The 18,446-nt window shown below is 47.4% G+C and overlaps 1 protein-coding gene across 1 annotated transcript; it reads right to left on the reverse strand.

The window, feature by feature from the left end:
- Nucleotides 1–4,129: 4,129 nt before the first annotated feature.
- On the reverse strand, nt 4,130–18,362 carry ETV3 (ETS variant transcription factor 3). The gene is made up of 5 exons (XM_044991810.1): nt 18,227–18,362; nt 16,024–16,086; nt 14,714–14,951; nt 11,645–11,760; nt 4,130–8,980 (listed from the first exon to the last, which is right to left on the reverse strand). Exons 2-5 carry the CDS (start codon nt 16,067–16,069, stop codon nt 7,782–7,784), a joined length of 1,599 nt encoding a protein of 532 aa, XP_044847745.1. The 5' UTR covers nt 16,070–16,086; nt 18,227–18,362; the 3' UTR covers nt 4,130–7,781.
- Nucleotides 18,363–18,446: the final 84 nt, after the last annotated feature.

The raw sequence follows: 18,446 nt of genomic DNA on the forward strand, positions 1-18,446 counted from the left end.
AGCGCGTAATACAAATGTACAGGGGCTCACCCTACACCTGGCTCCAATTCTCATTTAGGGTTTGTCTACATGAGGAAATTGACTAGTGAATTGGGGTAATATATTGGGGTAATAATTATTCTGCTACAGCTCGGCTGGCCAATTTCCCCATGTAGACAAGCTCTTACATTAATGCTCTTTTCAGCAGGCTGCCCCTGGAAAGGAGCCTTGAAGTGGCTGCAAATCAGTTACGCTAACATTAAGGCCCCTTTGCACGGCTAGAGCGGTCCTAATTCAAATAAAGATCAGGCCCTTTGTCTCATTGTGAACCATTGCAACCTGTGTGTCTATTGTATTGCCCTTCAGTGCTAAAGGACACTGGTTCATACACAACGCAGTGCGATCACTGAAAACACTTACGGTGTTTCAAATATGCATTCTCTTTATATTTGACAGACAGCAAATGCTATTACGGTTACAAAAACTAATTGATTAGTATAAACCTTTGAGGATTAGCCAGAAAAAAGGTAGTGCTGTGAGCAGCCCTTATCAGACCCTAATACATATGTCCTTGTCATGACTGGGTATTTAATTAACATGCAATTCCTATTAATTGTGCATTTAAAAAACGGAATGTAAGGCCTTTGCCAAGCCACGCACAGGCAACAGAAGGATAGGCCGACTGACATTGCCGGGAATTTCTTTGCTTCTTAAGAGAAAATTTTGCAGGGGGGCAGCTGGTAAGGGTTGGATTGTAATGACCTGAAACGCAGCATTACTGTTCTATTTGTGCTGAAGCAATTGACAAGAGAATGATAAAGGGGCATTGAAATGTGATCACAGAGAGGCACTGTACTGTGATGTCAGCACAGGGCCAGGAACTCCCAATGCCCCACCCCCTTCTGACACAGATCTCCTCCATGACCATGAACCAGTCACTGGGCTTGATTCAGTCACACTACCAGGCCCCCACTCCACTTTCCATGGCTAACACTTTAAAGATGCGATTTTTAAGCCGCTTTAGGTTTACTTTAAACAAGCTTGAGCTGAGACCACTGCCCATTGCATCACCCTGTATCGTCTCATTGTTTTCTTGTGCTCTGGATCAATTTGCCGTCTCTTATATAGAGATTGCAAGTCCTTAGGGGGCACAGATGATCCGTCTGTGTATGTACAGAGCCTAGCACCATGGGATCCTGGCACACAATGGAGGTTGCTAGGCGCCACTGCAATACAAAAAGCTTGCTGCACCTCGCTTTGTGGACACTTATTTAGGTTTAAACTGGACTTGTGTTTAAAGTCTATTAGGAACTTCTTCAAGCTAAATCAAAATAAGCTTTCAAATGACAGGCATTGGATGGGTGTGTGTGTGTGCTCATGGAGACATTAAAACTATGAGTGGGTTTAATCCTGGCTCTGTTGTACTTTGTCTGCACCAGCCATTCCTTTCACCTTGGCGACATCACACCTGTTGGAAAAAGCCTGCGCTCCACAGCCTTCTGTACCGACGTCCAACATTCGCACTAGCGATACCACTCAGTCTTATCTGGAGGGTGAAAAGTCTTCTGCTATTGACCATCCAACATCAGGTTCTCAGTGGTGGGGGGCTGAAGCCTATTTCACCAGGAGACTCTCACATCAATACCATCACTGAGCAATTAAAGCCTCCTCCGGTAACCAAGGAGAGCTTTCCATGGATTCCTGCTGCTGGGATCGATGCTAGCCGCTGGCACAGCCCTAGGCTTCAAAGACACATTTCATCCTTTTACCTGCCAACCTTGCGGTTATCAAGCTCCACCGCAGCACATAACTCATTGTGTTCATGGCAGGAAATCTCACCAGGCAAAATTTCAGATAGTCAAATGAAACAGTTGAGTTTTCCTTAGAGTCCACAGTGCAGTTATAGGAATGAGGGGAAAATGCTTGACCATATTACTAGCACTTCAGTGATGCAGCTTGTTAGGGCCAGGTGTTGTCTGGAGGATACCCCACTTGTTAACATAAGAACGGCCATACTAGGTCAGACCAAAGGTCCATCTAGCCCAGTATCCTGTCTTCTGACAGTGGCTAATGCCAGGTGCCCCAGAGGGAATGAACAGAACAGGGAATCGAGTGATCCATTCCCTATCACTCATTCCCAGCTTCTGGCAAACAGAGGCTAGGGACACCATACCTGCCCATCCTGGCTCGTAGCCACTGATGGACCTATCCTCCAGGAACTTATCTAGTTCTTTTTTGAACCCTCTTGTAGTCTTGGCCTTCATGTATTCTGGCAAGGAGTTCCACGGGTCTGTGTGTTGGGTGAAGAAATACTTCCTTTTGTTTGTTTTAAACCTGCTGCCTATTAATTTCATTTGGTGACCCCTAGTTCTTGTGTCAGGAGGAGTAAATAACACTTCCTGATTTACTTTCTCCACACCAGTCATGATTTTATAGACCTCTATCATATCCCCCCTTAGCCGTCTCTTTTCCCAGCTGAAAAACCCCAGTCTTATTAATCTCTCCTCAGACCGAAGCTGTTCCACACCCCAATCGTTTTTGTTGCCCTTTTCGGAACCTTTTCCCATTCCAATAGATCTTTTTTGAGATGGGGCAACCACATCTGCAGCAGTATTCAAGGTGTGGGTGCACTGCGGATTTATATAGAGGCAATATGATATTTTCTGTCTTACATATCCCAACATTGTTGGCTTTTTTGTCTGCCACTGCACATTGAGTGGATGTCTTCCATTATATGGGCTGCATGTCTAGTTCTTCAGTAGCTCTTTAACAGCTGCTTATCTATCCCACTATGTCGGTTAGTGTTATTCAGAGGGCAGGGTTAAAATGGCAAACAAAAAATACCCTGTATATGGGAAGGCTTGGACGAAGGTGCCAGAGATGGGCACAAGAACACAATGCGCTTAAACCCAAGGATAATTACGACAAGACGATGGGAAAACTGCACTCAAGATGAATTCCTGCGATGCAGCCAGCTGCCTTTGGCACCTCTTCAGCCTCGCTCAGAGCGCGCGAGCAGGTTAAAATAGGACACTGGCAAAAAACTGCACAACTCCAAAGTCAGAGGAGTTCCAGTACACGAATGGCGCCAAAACTTAACTCACCACACGCGTTCCAAGAGGAGCCTCCACCTGTACAGTTTGGACAGTAGCCAGTCACTGGAAATTCAGGTTCGAGTTTGCTCGCCAGCTAGGAGAGATGGGGGAGCCGAAACACGCCACTGAGGTCACACACTTGAGTTCTCTGGAGAGGTGGGGAAAATAGATACAGGGCAAACTCATTCTGTGAGCACCTCCTGCTGGTATCATCAATACAAACAGCCAGAACGCACTGTGCATCTCCACAAAGGAATGTTCAGAATGACCAGCGTGCGGGTGTCAGCCGTGAGGGCCAGGACGCAGTTTAGGGCAAACCAGAGGAACCACAAGAAGCAGAGCACGAAGCTGCCGGGTTACAAAACTGCATGCGTACCAAGGAGAGAGTAGTCATGGTGACAGTCAGAAGAGGAGGCATACTCAAGGGTTTAAGGGAGCAATGACATGGCTACTGACAGTGCACTGTGGAGAAGGAAATACTGATCTTCATTAGCAGGAGGAGAAAGGAGGGGAGGGTTGTTAGAGAAATGCATGCAACAAGATTCTGTATGCAAGTGGCATTTAAGGAAGCCTGTCAAAATGGTCTTTGGCTAAGGCACAGGACTGGTAATCAGGACACCTGGGTATTACTCATGGCTCTGCCACACAACCACGGTCAATTCACTCCCCACTTTGTGCCTCAGTTTCACCATCCCTACAATGCAGATAGTCATACTGACCTTTTGTAAGAGAACTTTTCCTCTGCAGGTCTCAAAGTGCTATATAACAGCGAGGCATCAGAGTGCCGAGTTCGGTCTTGTGGTTAAAGCAATCGACTTGGAAGATCTGGATTCAGTTTTCAGTTCTGCTGGAGACTTCTTGTAAGACAACGGTTGAATCACTTAATCTATTTGCTTCCCATCTTGTAAAATGTGGATGATTCTTCCCCATATCTCACCATGCATGTGAACATCCATGCATTAGCGTGTCTGAGGCATGAAGATACTCTGCTAATGGGCACCATATAGACAGACAATCTGACAAAGCACCAAAACTAAAAAAACCTTGACGACTTATTTAAAAGGTTTATTTAACTTTTTAATTTGAGGTAAAATACTTATTTTTTCTTTCAACTTCCATAACAAAATACAGAGCTATCAGATACCCCTGGAAAAAAATATGTATATTATACATATATTTCTATAACATTACATCATATATATATATAATATATATATGCAAACTTTTTTGAAGACTTTATAGAAAGTGGGACAGCTAAAGGCACTGCACAATGGAGTATTTAAAGACTACTTTACATTTTTATGTACATATACACACACTTAATTCTGCTTTCAGTGGACAGATAGCTCAAGCTAACAGAGTGTATGCATCCATATTAATCCCTGCTGAATCAACTCTAATAAAGTCAAAGAACATGCCTCACGAAAAGTGAATTTATTTTTTTTAAAAAAACTTTCTATCAGTAAATACTTTTTCTCCTTAAAAACACACTAAAATTTAACAGTTTTTTTTTTAAACAATCTGATTAAAAATATTTCAAACCAAGAGAATAAATCCTTTTTAAAACTCACCAGGAACCGTAAGAGGAAAAAAAAAAGAAAAAAGTTACTTTAAAAAATAAACACATAATTATAGAATAAATAAAAAAATAAGACAACCAAGCAATGGATTTAACCTGTCTTGTAGGCGAAGACAGTGACAGCTTGTCACTAGGGTTTTAATGCTTCAAGAGGAGGCCATTCCTTTCTCTTCACCTACACAGTACTGTAGAGAGGTTAAATTCCCTATGTGGAGCAGGGCAGTATTAGCCAAATACCACCCTCAGCTAGTATAGCCTTGCAAAACCCAACTCGCCCTTCCCTGGGGGATGCAAGGAATCATTTTCATTACTGAGCAGACTGACCCCACAGGGCTTGACAATTTTGCAACACCGAGGGGAGATGCTCGGCTAACATTCCCAACCTCATGCTTTGCCCTGACAATTCTCCCCCGCAAACTTCAGCTTACAGCTGGTTGTCTCATTAAAGTTCTTTTCCTACAGATTCTCTATGGCTAAACAAAGCGAAAATGGTTTAAAACATTAACATGCTCTTGATTAGTTAATACAGGTGGACGCTGAGATTTCAACCATTTAAACTTTAAAAGTTTAAATATTTGGCACACTGGAATATATATATATTTTATTTAAAATGTATTTATAAGCTTCCTCCTTTAAGCTGCTGCTAGGCAATGTTAAGTCTGGTCAGGAGGAACACCTTTGCAAAGAGGTGTCTTCCTGAGCCAGCAGGGGGAACAGAGGAACGCTGCCTAATGGGCTTTGCCGCCCCCTTCTCCAAAGCTGAACACATCACCCCAACGCCGATGTACCCAGCGTTCACTGGTCCATTGTCCTGAGAACCTGAGTCCTTTATCCCTGAACTTGGAGATCCCAGTTTGCAGTGCAATGACAATCGACCCTCCCACCCCCAACCCAAACCGATTGCAAACTTTTAAAGCCAAATAACATTTTAAATGTAGTTTTAACTTTCATTTGGAAAAAGAAGCGCGAAACGGGTGATTTTATTCCCCCTCAAATGGGAGCAGCATCCCTCGATTCTGGCACTTGGGTACGATGGGGCTGAAGATATGCATTACTGATTCGAAAGGCCTCGAGTTTCTATTCCTGAGTTCATACTGACATCTGCTGGCCCACTCTTCGGGAAAGGGATGTTCCGAAAGCCAGGGATGCCTTTCCCTTTCCCCCCCGTGCTCACTTCCAAATTTGGAGGTAAACCTAGATGCTGAAAAGGCAACCCTGTGGGGGAATGATTTACGGCCAAGAACTGGGAGCTAGGAAGTCCGTGGGTTCTAATGCAGCATGCACAGATTAGGCAGCTGGGAACGAAGGGGGAACTGCCCCACGGCACAGATGTTGCAACTAAGCAGAGCTGCTCCAGTAAAGAGATCACAACCCCTTCTCCGCCCCTTGATTTACACACGTTTCTGCCAGCGCCTCTCAGGCAGTAGTTACCAAACAGAGCAGTTCGTCTCTGAATGCTCCTTGTACTATGTACACCATTCTGCTTAGGCAGGGCCTTACGGTCAGGTTTTCAACTCACTGGCTCCAAGCTGAGCAGGCAAACTTCCCTCCTAACCATGTAGACCAGGTTTATAGTTGCGTAATAGCGTATGGAAGTAATACTCTGCTCACACATACTAAGCTCTCTAGTAAAGTAGCTAGCCTGCTCAAAACCGCTTTCCTAGACTTGCATGAATAAACGACAACACTGTAGATACGACTTTATCCCTGCCGAGATCAATCGTTCAAGTGCCTTTCAAGGAATCATTAGAAATGAGTCCCAATGCAACAGGAAAGAATCACATTCCTTGGTGTAATCCGAAGCCCAGGCCAATTAGTCTAATGAGAAACACAGCTATCCAGGGAACCAGCAGGTTTATCGCAAAGAACATGGCAAGATTTACAAAGCAAGGTCTGAGTAGCCACCACCACTCACCAAACTACTCTACAGAACCAGCTTGTCCTCTAAAATTCACCTCTGATCCTCTCTTGCCCCCACTGGAACCCTGTCTTCAATGTCACCCTGCCCTGTTCCTGTCTCTCCACGCAATCCTTTATATCCGCACCCACCACAGTCAGTCTAAACAACGTTTTCCTCCCAGTGGTATTAAAAGTGAGACAGACCCCCAATACCAAATGGAAACCCAACCTCGGTCAAGATGATCCAGCTGCTATACAAGCTTCTTCTGTCAACAGACCCTGATCACATAAAGTGTATCTATGTACTTAAGGCATGACTCAAAGTGATAGGGGAACCAAACAATAAAGGGAGTAGATTTAACAAAGCTCTCATTCCTTTTCCATGAACTCACCACAATCAAATTAGAGGGTTAATCTTCCAATCACTTTCCCACCCCACCCATACTATTAGAAAGAAGAAAAAACCGAGGGTACATTTTAATGCATTCTATTAAAGGCATTAGGTTATATTTCCCACTCCACTACTCCCTTCCCTGAAAGATTTTACAATTGCTCATGGCTTTTTCAATATTTCAAGAAGGCTGAAAGAACAACCATTGCGTCTTCAAGTCTTAATGAGAGTTGTTTGTCAGAAATACAGCTTGACTCAAAAACCACTGACTGCTGAATTTTCAGCAGCTTCCTCCTACTGACGCCAAGCTGCTTTGGTTTTTTATGTTTGTCTTTCTGCAATCTCTGTTTCAATTTAAAGACAGTGCAACATTCCCGTCCGCCAAACCCGCTGAAAAGAGCGGCAGCTCGTGATGCCGACAAAAAAAAATAAAAAAAATCGCATCTCCGATTGAACTGTTTAGGAAATCTTTTCCACTGCCGCGCCCGACGCCATAAAAAGAAACTATACTCAGATTCCTGCTTCTATAAATACTAGAGAATATAAAGTAAATTATGTCTGGAGTTCATAAGCCTCACTGGAGACTGTGGCTTGGTCTTCCTGGAGTTTGCGCAAGGTCTCGACCTCACGCCCAGAAGAGGTTAGCGCCTCCCTCTCCTAACCAGGACAAGCAGAGTCTCACCTTCGATTCAACAAATTAAAACAAAACAAAAAACCAAAGTCCTAGTCCCTAGAATTATCAAACCATTTAGTCCCCCACCCCCGCCCCCTCTCCAACTTTGCTACATAAATACATGGATTCTAATACAAACGGACTGTAGCGCCTTCCAGTTAGTTCCTAGGTGTCCGATGCAGCCGTGGCTGTCACTGCCTTGGGTGGCGGGACAAGGGGCGAGGCACCCAGCACGCCATTCCAGTGCAGCTTCCCGTTCTGGTGCTCCTCGGGGGCTTCAGCCTGCCGGTCACCGTTCCAACGACGTTTCAGACGCAGTTTTGGTGGCATCAGGGCATCCTCTCTCTTTTCCTGCACCCCGGGGTCTCCCACCGGCTCTCTGGATGGCTTCTCTCCACCTCCTTCCCCTTGCCCCTGGGATTCTTCAGTGGGGAAGTTTATTCGGGTAGGCGCTGGTGGTGCTGAGGGCCAGGATGGGGCCGCTGGCCTGGCAAATACAGGCCCCCTCTCTCCTTCCAGGCTGGTGTTTGGCATCACCATGCCAGGCCCTTCCTCCTCCTCCTCGCTTCTGTCCTTCCCTTTGGCTGGTGGCTCTTCACTCTCAAGCTCCTTGTCCGCTATGGGCTCAACCTTAACCCTGGGGGAAGCAGGAGCTAGCTGGGGGGCAGTCGCCTCTTCAGTGCTTTCCTGTCTCTCCCTGTTCTTCCGCCCCACGGGTGGAGGCTGTAGCTTGATCGGGAACTGGGGCTGCTCTTCGGGATGCATCTGGCACTGTAGTGGTGGGACCATGAGCCCCGGATAGCGGGGGAAAGTCCGCGGGCTCAGGTGGTAGTTGAAGACCGAGCAGGCTTGTGAATGCAGGTAGTGTTTCATTTCCTCAGGGTTGAAAGAGAAGCAGCTGCTACCTGTGAAGGGGCTGAGACCTGGCGACGGGCTGTAGGAGAAGAGGGTTGGAGTCAGAGACAAGGCAGGCGAGATTGGGACATTTAAGACCCCACCGCGTCCTGGAAGAGGGGACACGGCAAAAGGACTGTGAGGATCCGGGTAGATCCCAGGCCTCGTGAAGAGAGGCAGCATGACCTCTGGCTTGCGCTTCTGATGATTGATGCTCCCAGGGCCCACTGCATTCCGAGAAGCCATGAGATCCACGCCACGCCGCCAGTCTGAGGAGACATCCTCCAACTCCGGCACATCAGGCTTCCTGTCACCACTGTCGTTCAGAGGCTCCTGGCTGGCTGGCCCCAGGGACCCACCGGAGAACCGGCTGGGCTGGGCGTCCTCGGTGGGAGAGTGGCTGTCCAAGGGTGGGAAATGGAAACGGGACGAAGCGGTGGGGACGGGTGGGGCACTCTGTGGGACGACACCTGGTGCAAGGGAGAGAATGAGAAAGGAGCGTTAGGAACCCACGTGGCCAGGGAGGAAAGTGTCACATGTAAGAGCTTCATGGCGGGGGCTGCACCTGGAGATACTTAAAAACGTAACAAAAAAGCACCACATACACTCAGCAGCGTAACAGGTGATTGGCTGGGAGCAGCATTAGAAACCGACGAAGTGGGTATTCACCCACGAAAGCTCATGCTCCCAAAGGTGCCACAGGACTCTTTGCTGCATTAGAAACCTGCTCTTTATTCCCCTCATCTCGACTAGCAACTAATTGGTGATTTTCAGATCCAAACATGTTTCCCCTGCCCCTTCTGTCTCTCTCGAGGTCTCCTTCGCTCTCCTGTTTAACTGAGAGGCTTTTTGAGGAGGCAACATGCATGACGGACGTTATGCAATACAGCTTTATTGAAGCCACTACACACACCGCTGATAAAGCTCCAATTCTCATGACAGAACTTCAAAACCCACTCGTTTGTGCTCTTCCAGAATGGAAGAGATTTGATCTCAGACGTTTACCCACCATTTCAGACAACTCCCATCTGAAGGCATGAGAAGACCCTTGTGCTTAATATTTGCTATTGCTAACAGAAGTCTGATTAATGCAGTTTTGTGCCTGCTCTCACCTCAGACACAAAGAGACCCAAGCACTTCTACCTGGTAAAGTGCACACAAAAGAAAGGAGAGAGGGGAAATCGGATTCCAGTGCCCCAAACAGGTTTAATATCCCAACCCCCACCCCCAGCCAGGAGGAAAGAAAACAGGTTGTAATTAGACAGATGCATTCCAATTCTCCAAACTATTTTTTTTTTAAATGCATGCCCCAGGGACAGGAGGGAGTGGCGGCAAACAGGAGCAGTAGTGAGCAATGTTGGGGTGGAACTGCTCAGACTTGTTGCTGTAGTAATTATAGATCTGCAGTGCAGCTTCACGCTACATTTTATATCCCTCATGCTTGGGTTCAGGGCACCTCGAAAATACATTTCTTCCCTACATGCGACACTTCTCACATGGGGGGAAGCAACTCTACTTCATGGCGTTTTCTACTCCTCCATTGGCTCCTACCCCAGGGTGGATGTTTTCTCAAAGGACAGGCTCTTTGAAACCACAATTCTGGTCTTTCATGGTTGAGACTGCCAAATGTGGAGTTAGATGCTCAGTGGTTGCACAGCCAGGATCTAGCTAGGTATTTATGAAGTGCCCCAGTCATCATGGTAGCTAAGCACAAAGTCCAGCAGTAAGGATAACAAACATCTCTCACAGACTATCATCCCCCACTTTGAATAGCTGCCACCACTCAGTCTCCACAAACACTATCCCCCATGTCTTTGTTAGGTTGATCTTCAGCCATTTATCAGGCCTTCTTGATGACGTGAGCCCTGCATGGCGCTCTGAATGTGGCCAGGCGAGGGTCCCTTCTGATCCAACTCCTTGCAGCATTGAGTTCTGCAGTTTAGGCCCCAAATGTAATGGTTCCCAGAAGGATCCCACTGATCATGTTCAACATGATCCTCCCTGATGAGCGTGGGGGCTTGTTAGATATGCAGGCGCCATTCTACACCCACCAATGGCATTCGCAACATTAGAATGCATTCTTTCCTGGGGTCGTGTGCGCCCTATGATTCCAGAGTTAGTCCTCAATTGTAGGAGGATCTTAAATTCCACCGCAAAACCCACCAGAGTGGAACTCAAGACGGATGGACCCTCTGACAATATAATTACAGCATTAATGCTGGCATTAGCCCAAAGCCTGGTGTGGAACTTATACTGAGGAATTACTGACTCAAAGACAAGAGACTCAATGCTCTGAACATCCTAATGGCCAACACCGATGCTTCCTGTCTAAGCACCTTGTGGCTACCCTGCGAAACCACTGTGGATTTGGGTCACCACAAGAGTTCAGGAGCTCCCGTGACTCACAAGCCAGTCAAAACCTACCACTGGAAGCTGCTCTGATCTGCACTTGATAGTAAATTCCCCTGAAAGCCAGAGCAATTTAGCCAAGAATTGTTCTGCTTGACACAAAAGGGGCAGGAACACAGCAATCAAGGACTGCTGTCAGCATAAGAGCTGGTTTAACTGCTCTTCAGGAGAGCAGGGAGCTCTTTATCGCTGTCTTTAGGCTGTGAACATTTTGATAACATTTACATGCAGCTAGTCCCCGAGACCTCTGGACATCGTAACAGGAAAGGTCACATTTATACGGCACCATAAACGTACAGGGTGCTTTGCAAGCACGTACGACAAGGTCCCTGCAATAGAACTGAAACCTCCTATTATCAGAAGGACAAGACACTCCAATAAAAGGGCGAGTGAAGCAAACCCCCAACATCCAATAAAGACAACCAACCATAGAAAGCCTATATGCCTCGAGCTTGCCTTGAAGGCTGCCACGGGAGGGCAAACGGAGGGGAAGTGCACCCCAGTTTAAGAATCACCATAGTACTGACATTCCCACCCTTTTAGCACTGATTGCTTGGAAGCCTGGACAAATGAGAGACTGTGGGAGGAATCTGTGCAGATCACTGGGTGTGATTTTAGCTGCCTCCCTGCACTACAGGCATGTCACAGCATAGGCTCAGCATTCCATATGCTGCCAATCAACGCCCATTGATTAGGATTTGACAGGAACCCCGTTTCCAGCTTACCATTGGGCCGTATGTTAATAAATGGATAGTTGGGCATCACCAGCTTGTTGAAGTTGAACTTGTAGGTAAACCTTTTGCCTTTTGTCTTGTGAAGAATCCTCTTGTTGTAATAATATCTGTCAAAAAAAATTAAAATGCTATCAAGAGCTCTGCCAGTCAGATGCAATACAGCTTAATGTCTATTGCTTAAGCCATTCTAAGGCCTGCCTGCCTGTATTCTACTGTGTCCAAGTTTCCAACTGTCTACAAAGAAAAAGCTACTCAGAGAAGAAGAGCAAAATTAAGCACATGAAAACTGAGGCTGTTGTCAGGAAAAGTTTCCAAAGAAGAATAATTCCTAGCTTGTCTCTAGCTCTTTTCAGCCACTGGTCTCAAAGCACTTTGTGACGGTTAGAATCATTATCCGCTTTTTACAGATGAGGAAACAGACAAAGTGACTTGCCCAAGGTCACCCAGCAGGCCAGTGGCAGAGCTGGGAATAAAACCGTAGATCCCACTGCAGCGCTCTCTCTACCAGGCCTCCCAAAGGGTGAGGTCAGTGACACTGCCTCCCAACACAGGGCTTCCTAGACTTGCTGGCAGCCCAGAGAGCCGGCCGGGCACAAAGAACTGGCTCGTCATTTCCAACTGCTAAATTCCATTAAAGATAGCGAAGTATGTTACTTTTCTATGGCTTCTATTCCACGTAAGCAGTAGCTGCAGTTGCCACAGGGATGTTAAAGGATTGAGAATGGGAAGGAACGTGTCCATAAGACAGTCTGGATTAAAGTAAAGCTCACATTCTGAAAGCATATGGGAGCACCCACTCAACGGCATCAGTGGATCTGCTGCCAAAAGTGTCATTGTGTTGTTAGAAGATGAGGAGAGATGCCCTCAAAGGTCCTTTCCATCTCCAGCTTCTTGGATACTATAGGAGACACCATGGTCCAGGGCAATGGATGGGCATTCAGGAGACCTGGATTCTGTCCCAAGGTCTACCACTGAATTGCCTGTGAGCTCGGGCGAGTGACTTCCCCTCTGTGGTCTGATTTACCCATCATTGTATCAGGAATAGTAATACACATCCTCCTTTGTCAAATCCTTTGGTCAGACTACAAATAGGCAGTGCTGCTACTCAGCTAGCCCAGCTTCATCCACGGGGATGGAGCCTTAATGGAGCCAAACAAAATCCAGGTGCTGCACGTCTGCGAGGAAATCAGAACCTGGTTGAAATCAGCCTGGAGGCAGCAGCACCTCCCCCCGCCATAAACTCCAATGGGAACCATACCTGCTAGCACCAGGGCTAACCTTGGTCCCCGGGCTCCCAGTGGCCATGTCTACACTATGAGCTTGGGGTGTGATTCCCAGCTTGCGTAGACATGCTCTAGCTCACATCAAGGTAGCACACTAAAAATTGTAGCGTAGCCATGGTAGCTCTAGCCCAGGCAGCGGCGAGCGACTGTGTGGGTTCGCCGAGCCACCTTCGCACCTGCGGGGTTAAGTGAGTTTGCACTCAGAACGGCTGCCTGTGCTACCAGGGCTACACGCCTGTTTTTAGCAAGCTAGCGCGATGAGAGCTACTGCATGGCAACGCAAACAGGAAATCACAACCCTAACTCACAGTGTAGACCTAACCAGTACACCAAAATACTACACACGATTCACCCCTTGGTATTTAAAATCTTGGTCGTCGGCACTTCGTGTTTGCACAGATGGCAAGAAATCAAGCAGCTGGAATACAGGGAGGGGGTGGGAAGACACAGGTTTCCTACTTGAGGTGGCTGCTTGTGCCAACGCTGCTGATTAATCTCACTTCAGCGAAGTTCTGAGTGCGATCGAGGAACCAAGGCATGGCTGGATCAGGCAGGTGGAGTTTTTTCCACTCCCATACATCAATTGCAGCCTTGGTGTTATTCAATTTATTGTTTCCTTCCTGTTCCATTATGTGTCTGTTTTGTTTGCTTCCTTGTTTATCTTTGCCTGCCCTGCCCAGGAGGGATCAGAGGGCACATGACAGCAAGGCCCATGTTATTAGCGAGGTTGGTAACACCACAACTTCTCAGAACGGAGCCCAGTGTCATTTTTATAACGACAGATCTGACCAGGCTACATCTCCCTAGCCAACAGGACTGTGCCCGTTTTGAGCTGCCTCCCGCTTCAAACTACAGAGCAGAGACTGAAAAGCTCTTATAAAACCAGTTTGCATTCTGGTGAAGGTTACGCAGGGGGAAAGATTTCAAGAACTAGGATTGAAGCTGGCAAGGAGAAAAGGTAACAGAACTTTACTAATAGATTCAGAAGTGCATAGTAAAAACTGATCAACCCCCGCCACCCTGCACAGCTGAATTTACTGCCGCAGCAGGTGCAGAAGAACACTGAGGGGGGCCAATGAGGATTATTTATTATTTGTATTATTGTAGCACCTAGGGGTGAGAGTCGCTGCGCTGTGACTTATGTTTATAGATACAAGCCCCAGGATAAAGATAAGGGAAATACAACTGTTGTAAAACAACTGATTGTGAATCAAGAAGGAACTTTAATCCCATGTCTTCACCCTCTAATTCTGTACAAGTAGGAACTGGTCTTAAACAAGGGAGTTGCTTTCTCAGAAACTGTATCACTGATGGAATAAGCCAATGTTTTTTCCTGCGACACCTATATTACTCAAGCAGGCATCAGAATCGGAGGAAGAGGAGAGACAGGAAAGCTCCCGAGAAGTAAATAATCCTGATTACAATGATCTTCAAGTTATAAATGCAAATTTATGGCATTACACCCCACCGTCGGGTAGAGGACAAATCTGCTGTTATGTCACAACCCTCTGGCAACCATGTGACCATTTCCTCCCCATGTCTGTCCAACCTTTTCCAAATACAACTGTATCAACCAACCAGATGATCCCATAATTTTCCAAAGTTTAGGGGCAATTGAGCTGGGGGGGGAGGGGGGGGGAGAAGAAGAAGAGGAGTCAGTTTCCACAATCAACTTTGTACATGAATCAGCCCCATCGTCCAGCTACCCTTCCCTGTCAACCCCATTCTGAATATTTCACCCTCGTCAACAATTGTTTCCAAGCATCCTTCCATTCACCTGAGGGCCCGGCTCAGCTTGTCGTAGTTCATTTGCGGTTTGCATTTCCTCCTGCCCCACAGACGCGCCACCTCATCTGGATCCTTGATCACAAACTCCCCATACTCGCCCTGCTGCCAGGCGATCACATGGCGGAACTCCTCCTTCTGCAGCAGCTCCAGGATGAAGTGCCAGAGCTGGATCTGACGGGAGCCAGGGCTCGATTCAGTTTTGTATGCCCACTCTGGGAAGTGATAGCCTTGAAGAGAACCCAAAGCAACAGAGTGAAATAATTAAAAGCCATTAAAACAAAAGAATACATAGTAAACTGGAGCTAGGAGCAGAGCTCAGCAACTGTAAGGTCTTTAAAGCAGTGGCTGCTTTTCACTGTGTCTAGCGGAATGGGGCTGTGATTTTGGTTACGGTCTCTACACGCTACTATAGTATAAATACTAGGACTAGAACTCCAGGGTCCTGTCCAGCAGTTCCCTGGCTGTAACAATGCAATACTGCCTCCCTAGAGAAGGAAATGTGAAAAATCAACACTGTGAAACCAAACAGAAGCAAGAACTAAAGATAAAGACATTAGAAGAACCAGAAAGAATGAAAAGGGATCTTTACACACCAGACATCTTGGCCACATTTTTGAACTTGGGTGTCTAAAATCAGGCACCTAAATCCATATTTAGGCATCTCAACGAGAGGCCTGATTTATAGAGGTTTTGAGCACCCACTATTTTCATCAAATCCAGTCACCTGCCCAGCCTCTGAGAGAAAATCTTAGTCTACACCGCTTTCAGCCATGTTGACAGGTGCTTATGAATGACTCGAGTTTAGCTGTGTCAGAACAGTTTTCCAGCATCACTATTGGTGCAGGGTTTCCCAGATCATTGTGGACAGGGTGGTTCGGGGTTTTTCTGAGAACTGTGCTAAGCCAAGCTGTCTTACAGATGGATGACATCTGTGTTACCTCTATATCAGACAGTAATTGGGTATGAAAATACTTACAAGGCATAGTGGGGCATGAACCAAGGTCAGAGATCACAAACCCTGCATGCAAAACATCTATAGGAAAATGTATTCAAGTCTTAACCCAGTAACTGCTCTGTGTGATTCTAAATCCAAAACTCACGGGACATCAGACCTCACCTATAACGTAATTACAGAGCTGTTTGATATTAACGTTGATGGCCTGATTCCCATCCACACACAGCTCTGACAAAGGGGCCTTTACACTGTCAGAACCACTTAAAGGGTTCTCAGTATAAATGAGAATCAGGCTTTTAAGAGTTCTCAGTGTGCAGAGTCTCACATTATATACACTTCCTTACCTCCTGCTCCTTCTGGCTTATCCACAATGCTGCAGCCTGCTTTCATCTTCTCCCTCCTGCTGACTGCGAAATAAAAGGAAATAAGCAACAACCATATCAATATGCAATTATTACCCACGGGACTTTGAATCTTGTTCCTTCCTGTATAAAGCTCCTTTAGACAAAGTAGCCACCACCAACCGATAATACTCCCAACTCCAAGAGATGGTACCCAGGATTTCATTGCTATTAGCAGCCGTAATTACTAGTACCTGACTTAAAACCACACAGCATTTAATATCTGCTTCCCTCCTGACCTGCCATTGAAATATAAAAATCAAACACTACAGCAAGACGGGACCATGAGACAGACAAAACAAGCCAAACAGTTTGTCTTCTGTTACTAGACAGGCCTGAGTGCCAAAATACACAAGCTGCTGAGCTCACCCAGATGTACCAGCAAGAGGGAAAAAAATATCCAAACATCTGAATTCCGCTCAAGAATGCACATCTGATTTTGATTTCTTTAGGCCAATTAACCCTGTGTTAAGAACTACCTGCATGTGCTTTTCTTGATCACACAGAGCGACGCTTAGATATAGGCATTTCATGTTCCCAAGAATATTCTGAGGTACAGGACGTAAACACATAAGTTCCTACTACCCATGGCGTTATTCAAGCAACGAGACATCAAAAAGCACTGCAACTGTCCAGTAGCGCCGGGGGTGGGGGGGGGGAGAGATGTGCATCTCTATTCAAGTTGAAAGATAAGTGGGGGCCAGAATTAGGCCTAGATCGGCCTACACAGTCCCTTGCGAACAGTATCCACCATCAAGACTGTGGAAACTATATCCAGTTTAAACCTTGTTTCGGCCCTTCGTAGGGATGACTGAACGTTTGGTTAAAGATTTATACTTCCTCAATGAAGTTTCCTGTTAAGATCTATGTTTAGAAACAGTAAAGCTAAGGAAAGTAGGGGAATGGAGATAGGTGAGAATAGAGTGTTGCCCTCTAAAAATGGAAGAATCAGTTGGTTTCTTTCTTCTACAATAAGTTAAAAAAAAACAAAAACAAAAACAAAACCTTGTTCCCTATAGTCGAAATTTCCAGCAGAGTAAATAATGATTGGAATTGGCAGGGTTACAGAATTCATCAGTATTTAATTTATAAGCATAACCCTGTCTGCTGGGGGTTATTATGGGTGCAACCCCATTTTGGGGGGAGGTATCCTATATCCTAATATTCAATTTCTATGGAACCTTCCTTGGGGGCCCTCGAAACATTTATATTAATGCACCCAAACCTCTCCACTGCCACCGTGGGTGGGGCAGGACAATTTAAAGTAGGTTTCCTTCCCCCTCCCAGTGTTTAAACACTCAAGTTATAGGGAGTCAGTCATTAATGAGAGAAAACCAAGAGCCCTAACAAACCAGGATTAGAGCAGGCAATTTCTCCTAACAGAGCAGAAGCTGATAAGGGCCAATAAATGGATTAACCAGCCCAGCACTAACAATACTCCCGAGCCCCCAGCACCCTTCTCCTAATACTCACCACACCCCTCTCCCTAGGTGAGCTCCTCTGATGGGCCCACACCCTCCTTCTCCCCCAAGCCCTAGGAACTTCCTGCACCCTTCCATTTAGTGGCTTGTCAAACCCCACCACTGCCCCAAAATACCCCCATCAGCTCCTTAGGAGCCCGCTTCAAAACTGACCTGGTCCTGCAGCCCCCAAATAACCCCACCCAGACACACAAACCCCGCTGGACACCACAGACCTTCACAGCCCCCAGTGCTTCCTTCTCCAGCCTCCCACCCTCTCTATCCCCAGAGCGCTCCCCCATCCTTCCTTATATATCCCCCCTCCCCCAAGATTCCCCCCCCATGGAGCCTCGGCCCCTTAATAGCTCCAGAGACCCCCGTCCCCTGCGGCCCCCCAGGCTCCCCCGTGAGTCCCAGGGATCCCCCCGCTAAGGTCCACGTCTATTCCCCCTTCTCCAAGGAACCCCCCGTCAGCCCCCTCCCCCACTGACACCCCCAGACCCCGCCCCCTGCCCCCCGTAAATACGGGATTCCCCTCCCCCGTGAGTCCCAGGGATCCCCCCCACCCCGCCTAGGCCCGACGAGCGGCTGAGGCGGCGGCCCGGGCTGAGGGCGGGAGGCGGCGGCGGCGGCTCCGCGGCCGCGCGGGGGTCGGGGGAAGGGCGCCCCGCCCGCCCCGGCCTCACCTCAGTCCCCGGGCGGCGGCTCTGGGCGGCGGAGTCTGCGCCCGTCCGAGTGTCTGGCTCGCTCGCTCCTTCGCCTGCTGCCTCCCCCTCGCCACCCAGCCCAGCAGCCACCGGAACCGGAACCAGCGCCACCCACTCGCTTCCGGGACTGGGCGCCCACACGCGCTTCCGCCCCGCAGCGGCGTCACCGCGCACGCACCGAGCGTCACCTCCCCCGCCG

This window comes from Mauremys mutica, chromosome 17 (assembly GCF_020497125.1).
Source record: "Mauremys mutica isolate MM-2020 ecotype Southern chromosome 17, ASM2049712v1, whole genome shotgun sequence".
Classification (NCBI taxonomy): Eukaryota; Metazoa; Chordata; order Testudines; family Geoemydidae; genus Mauremys; species Mauremys mutica.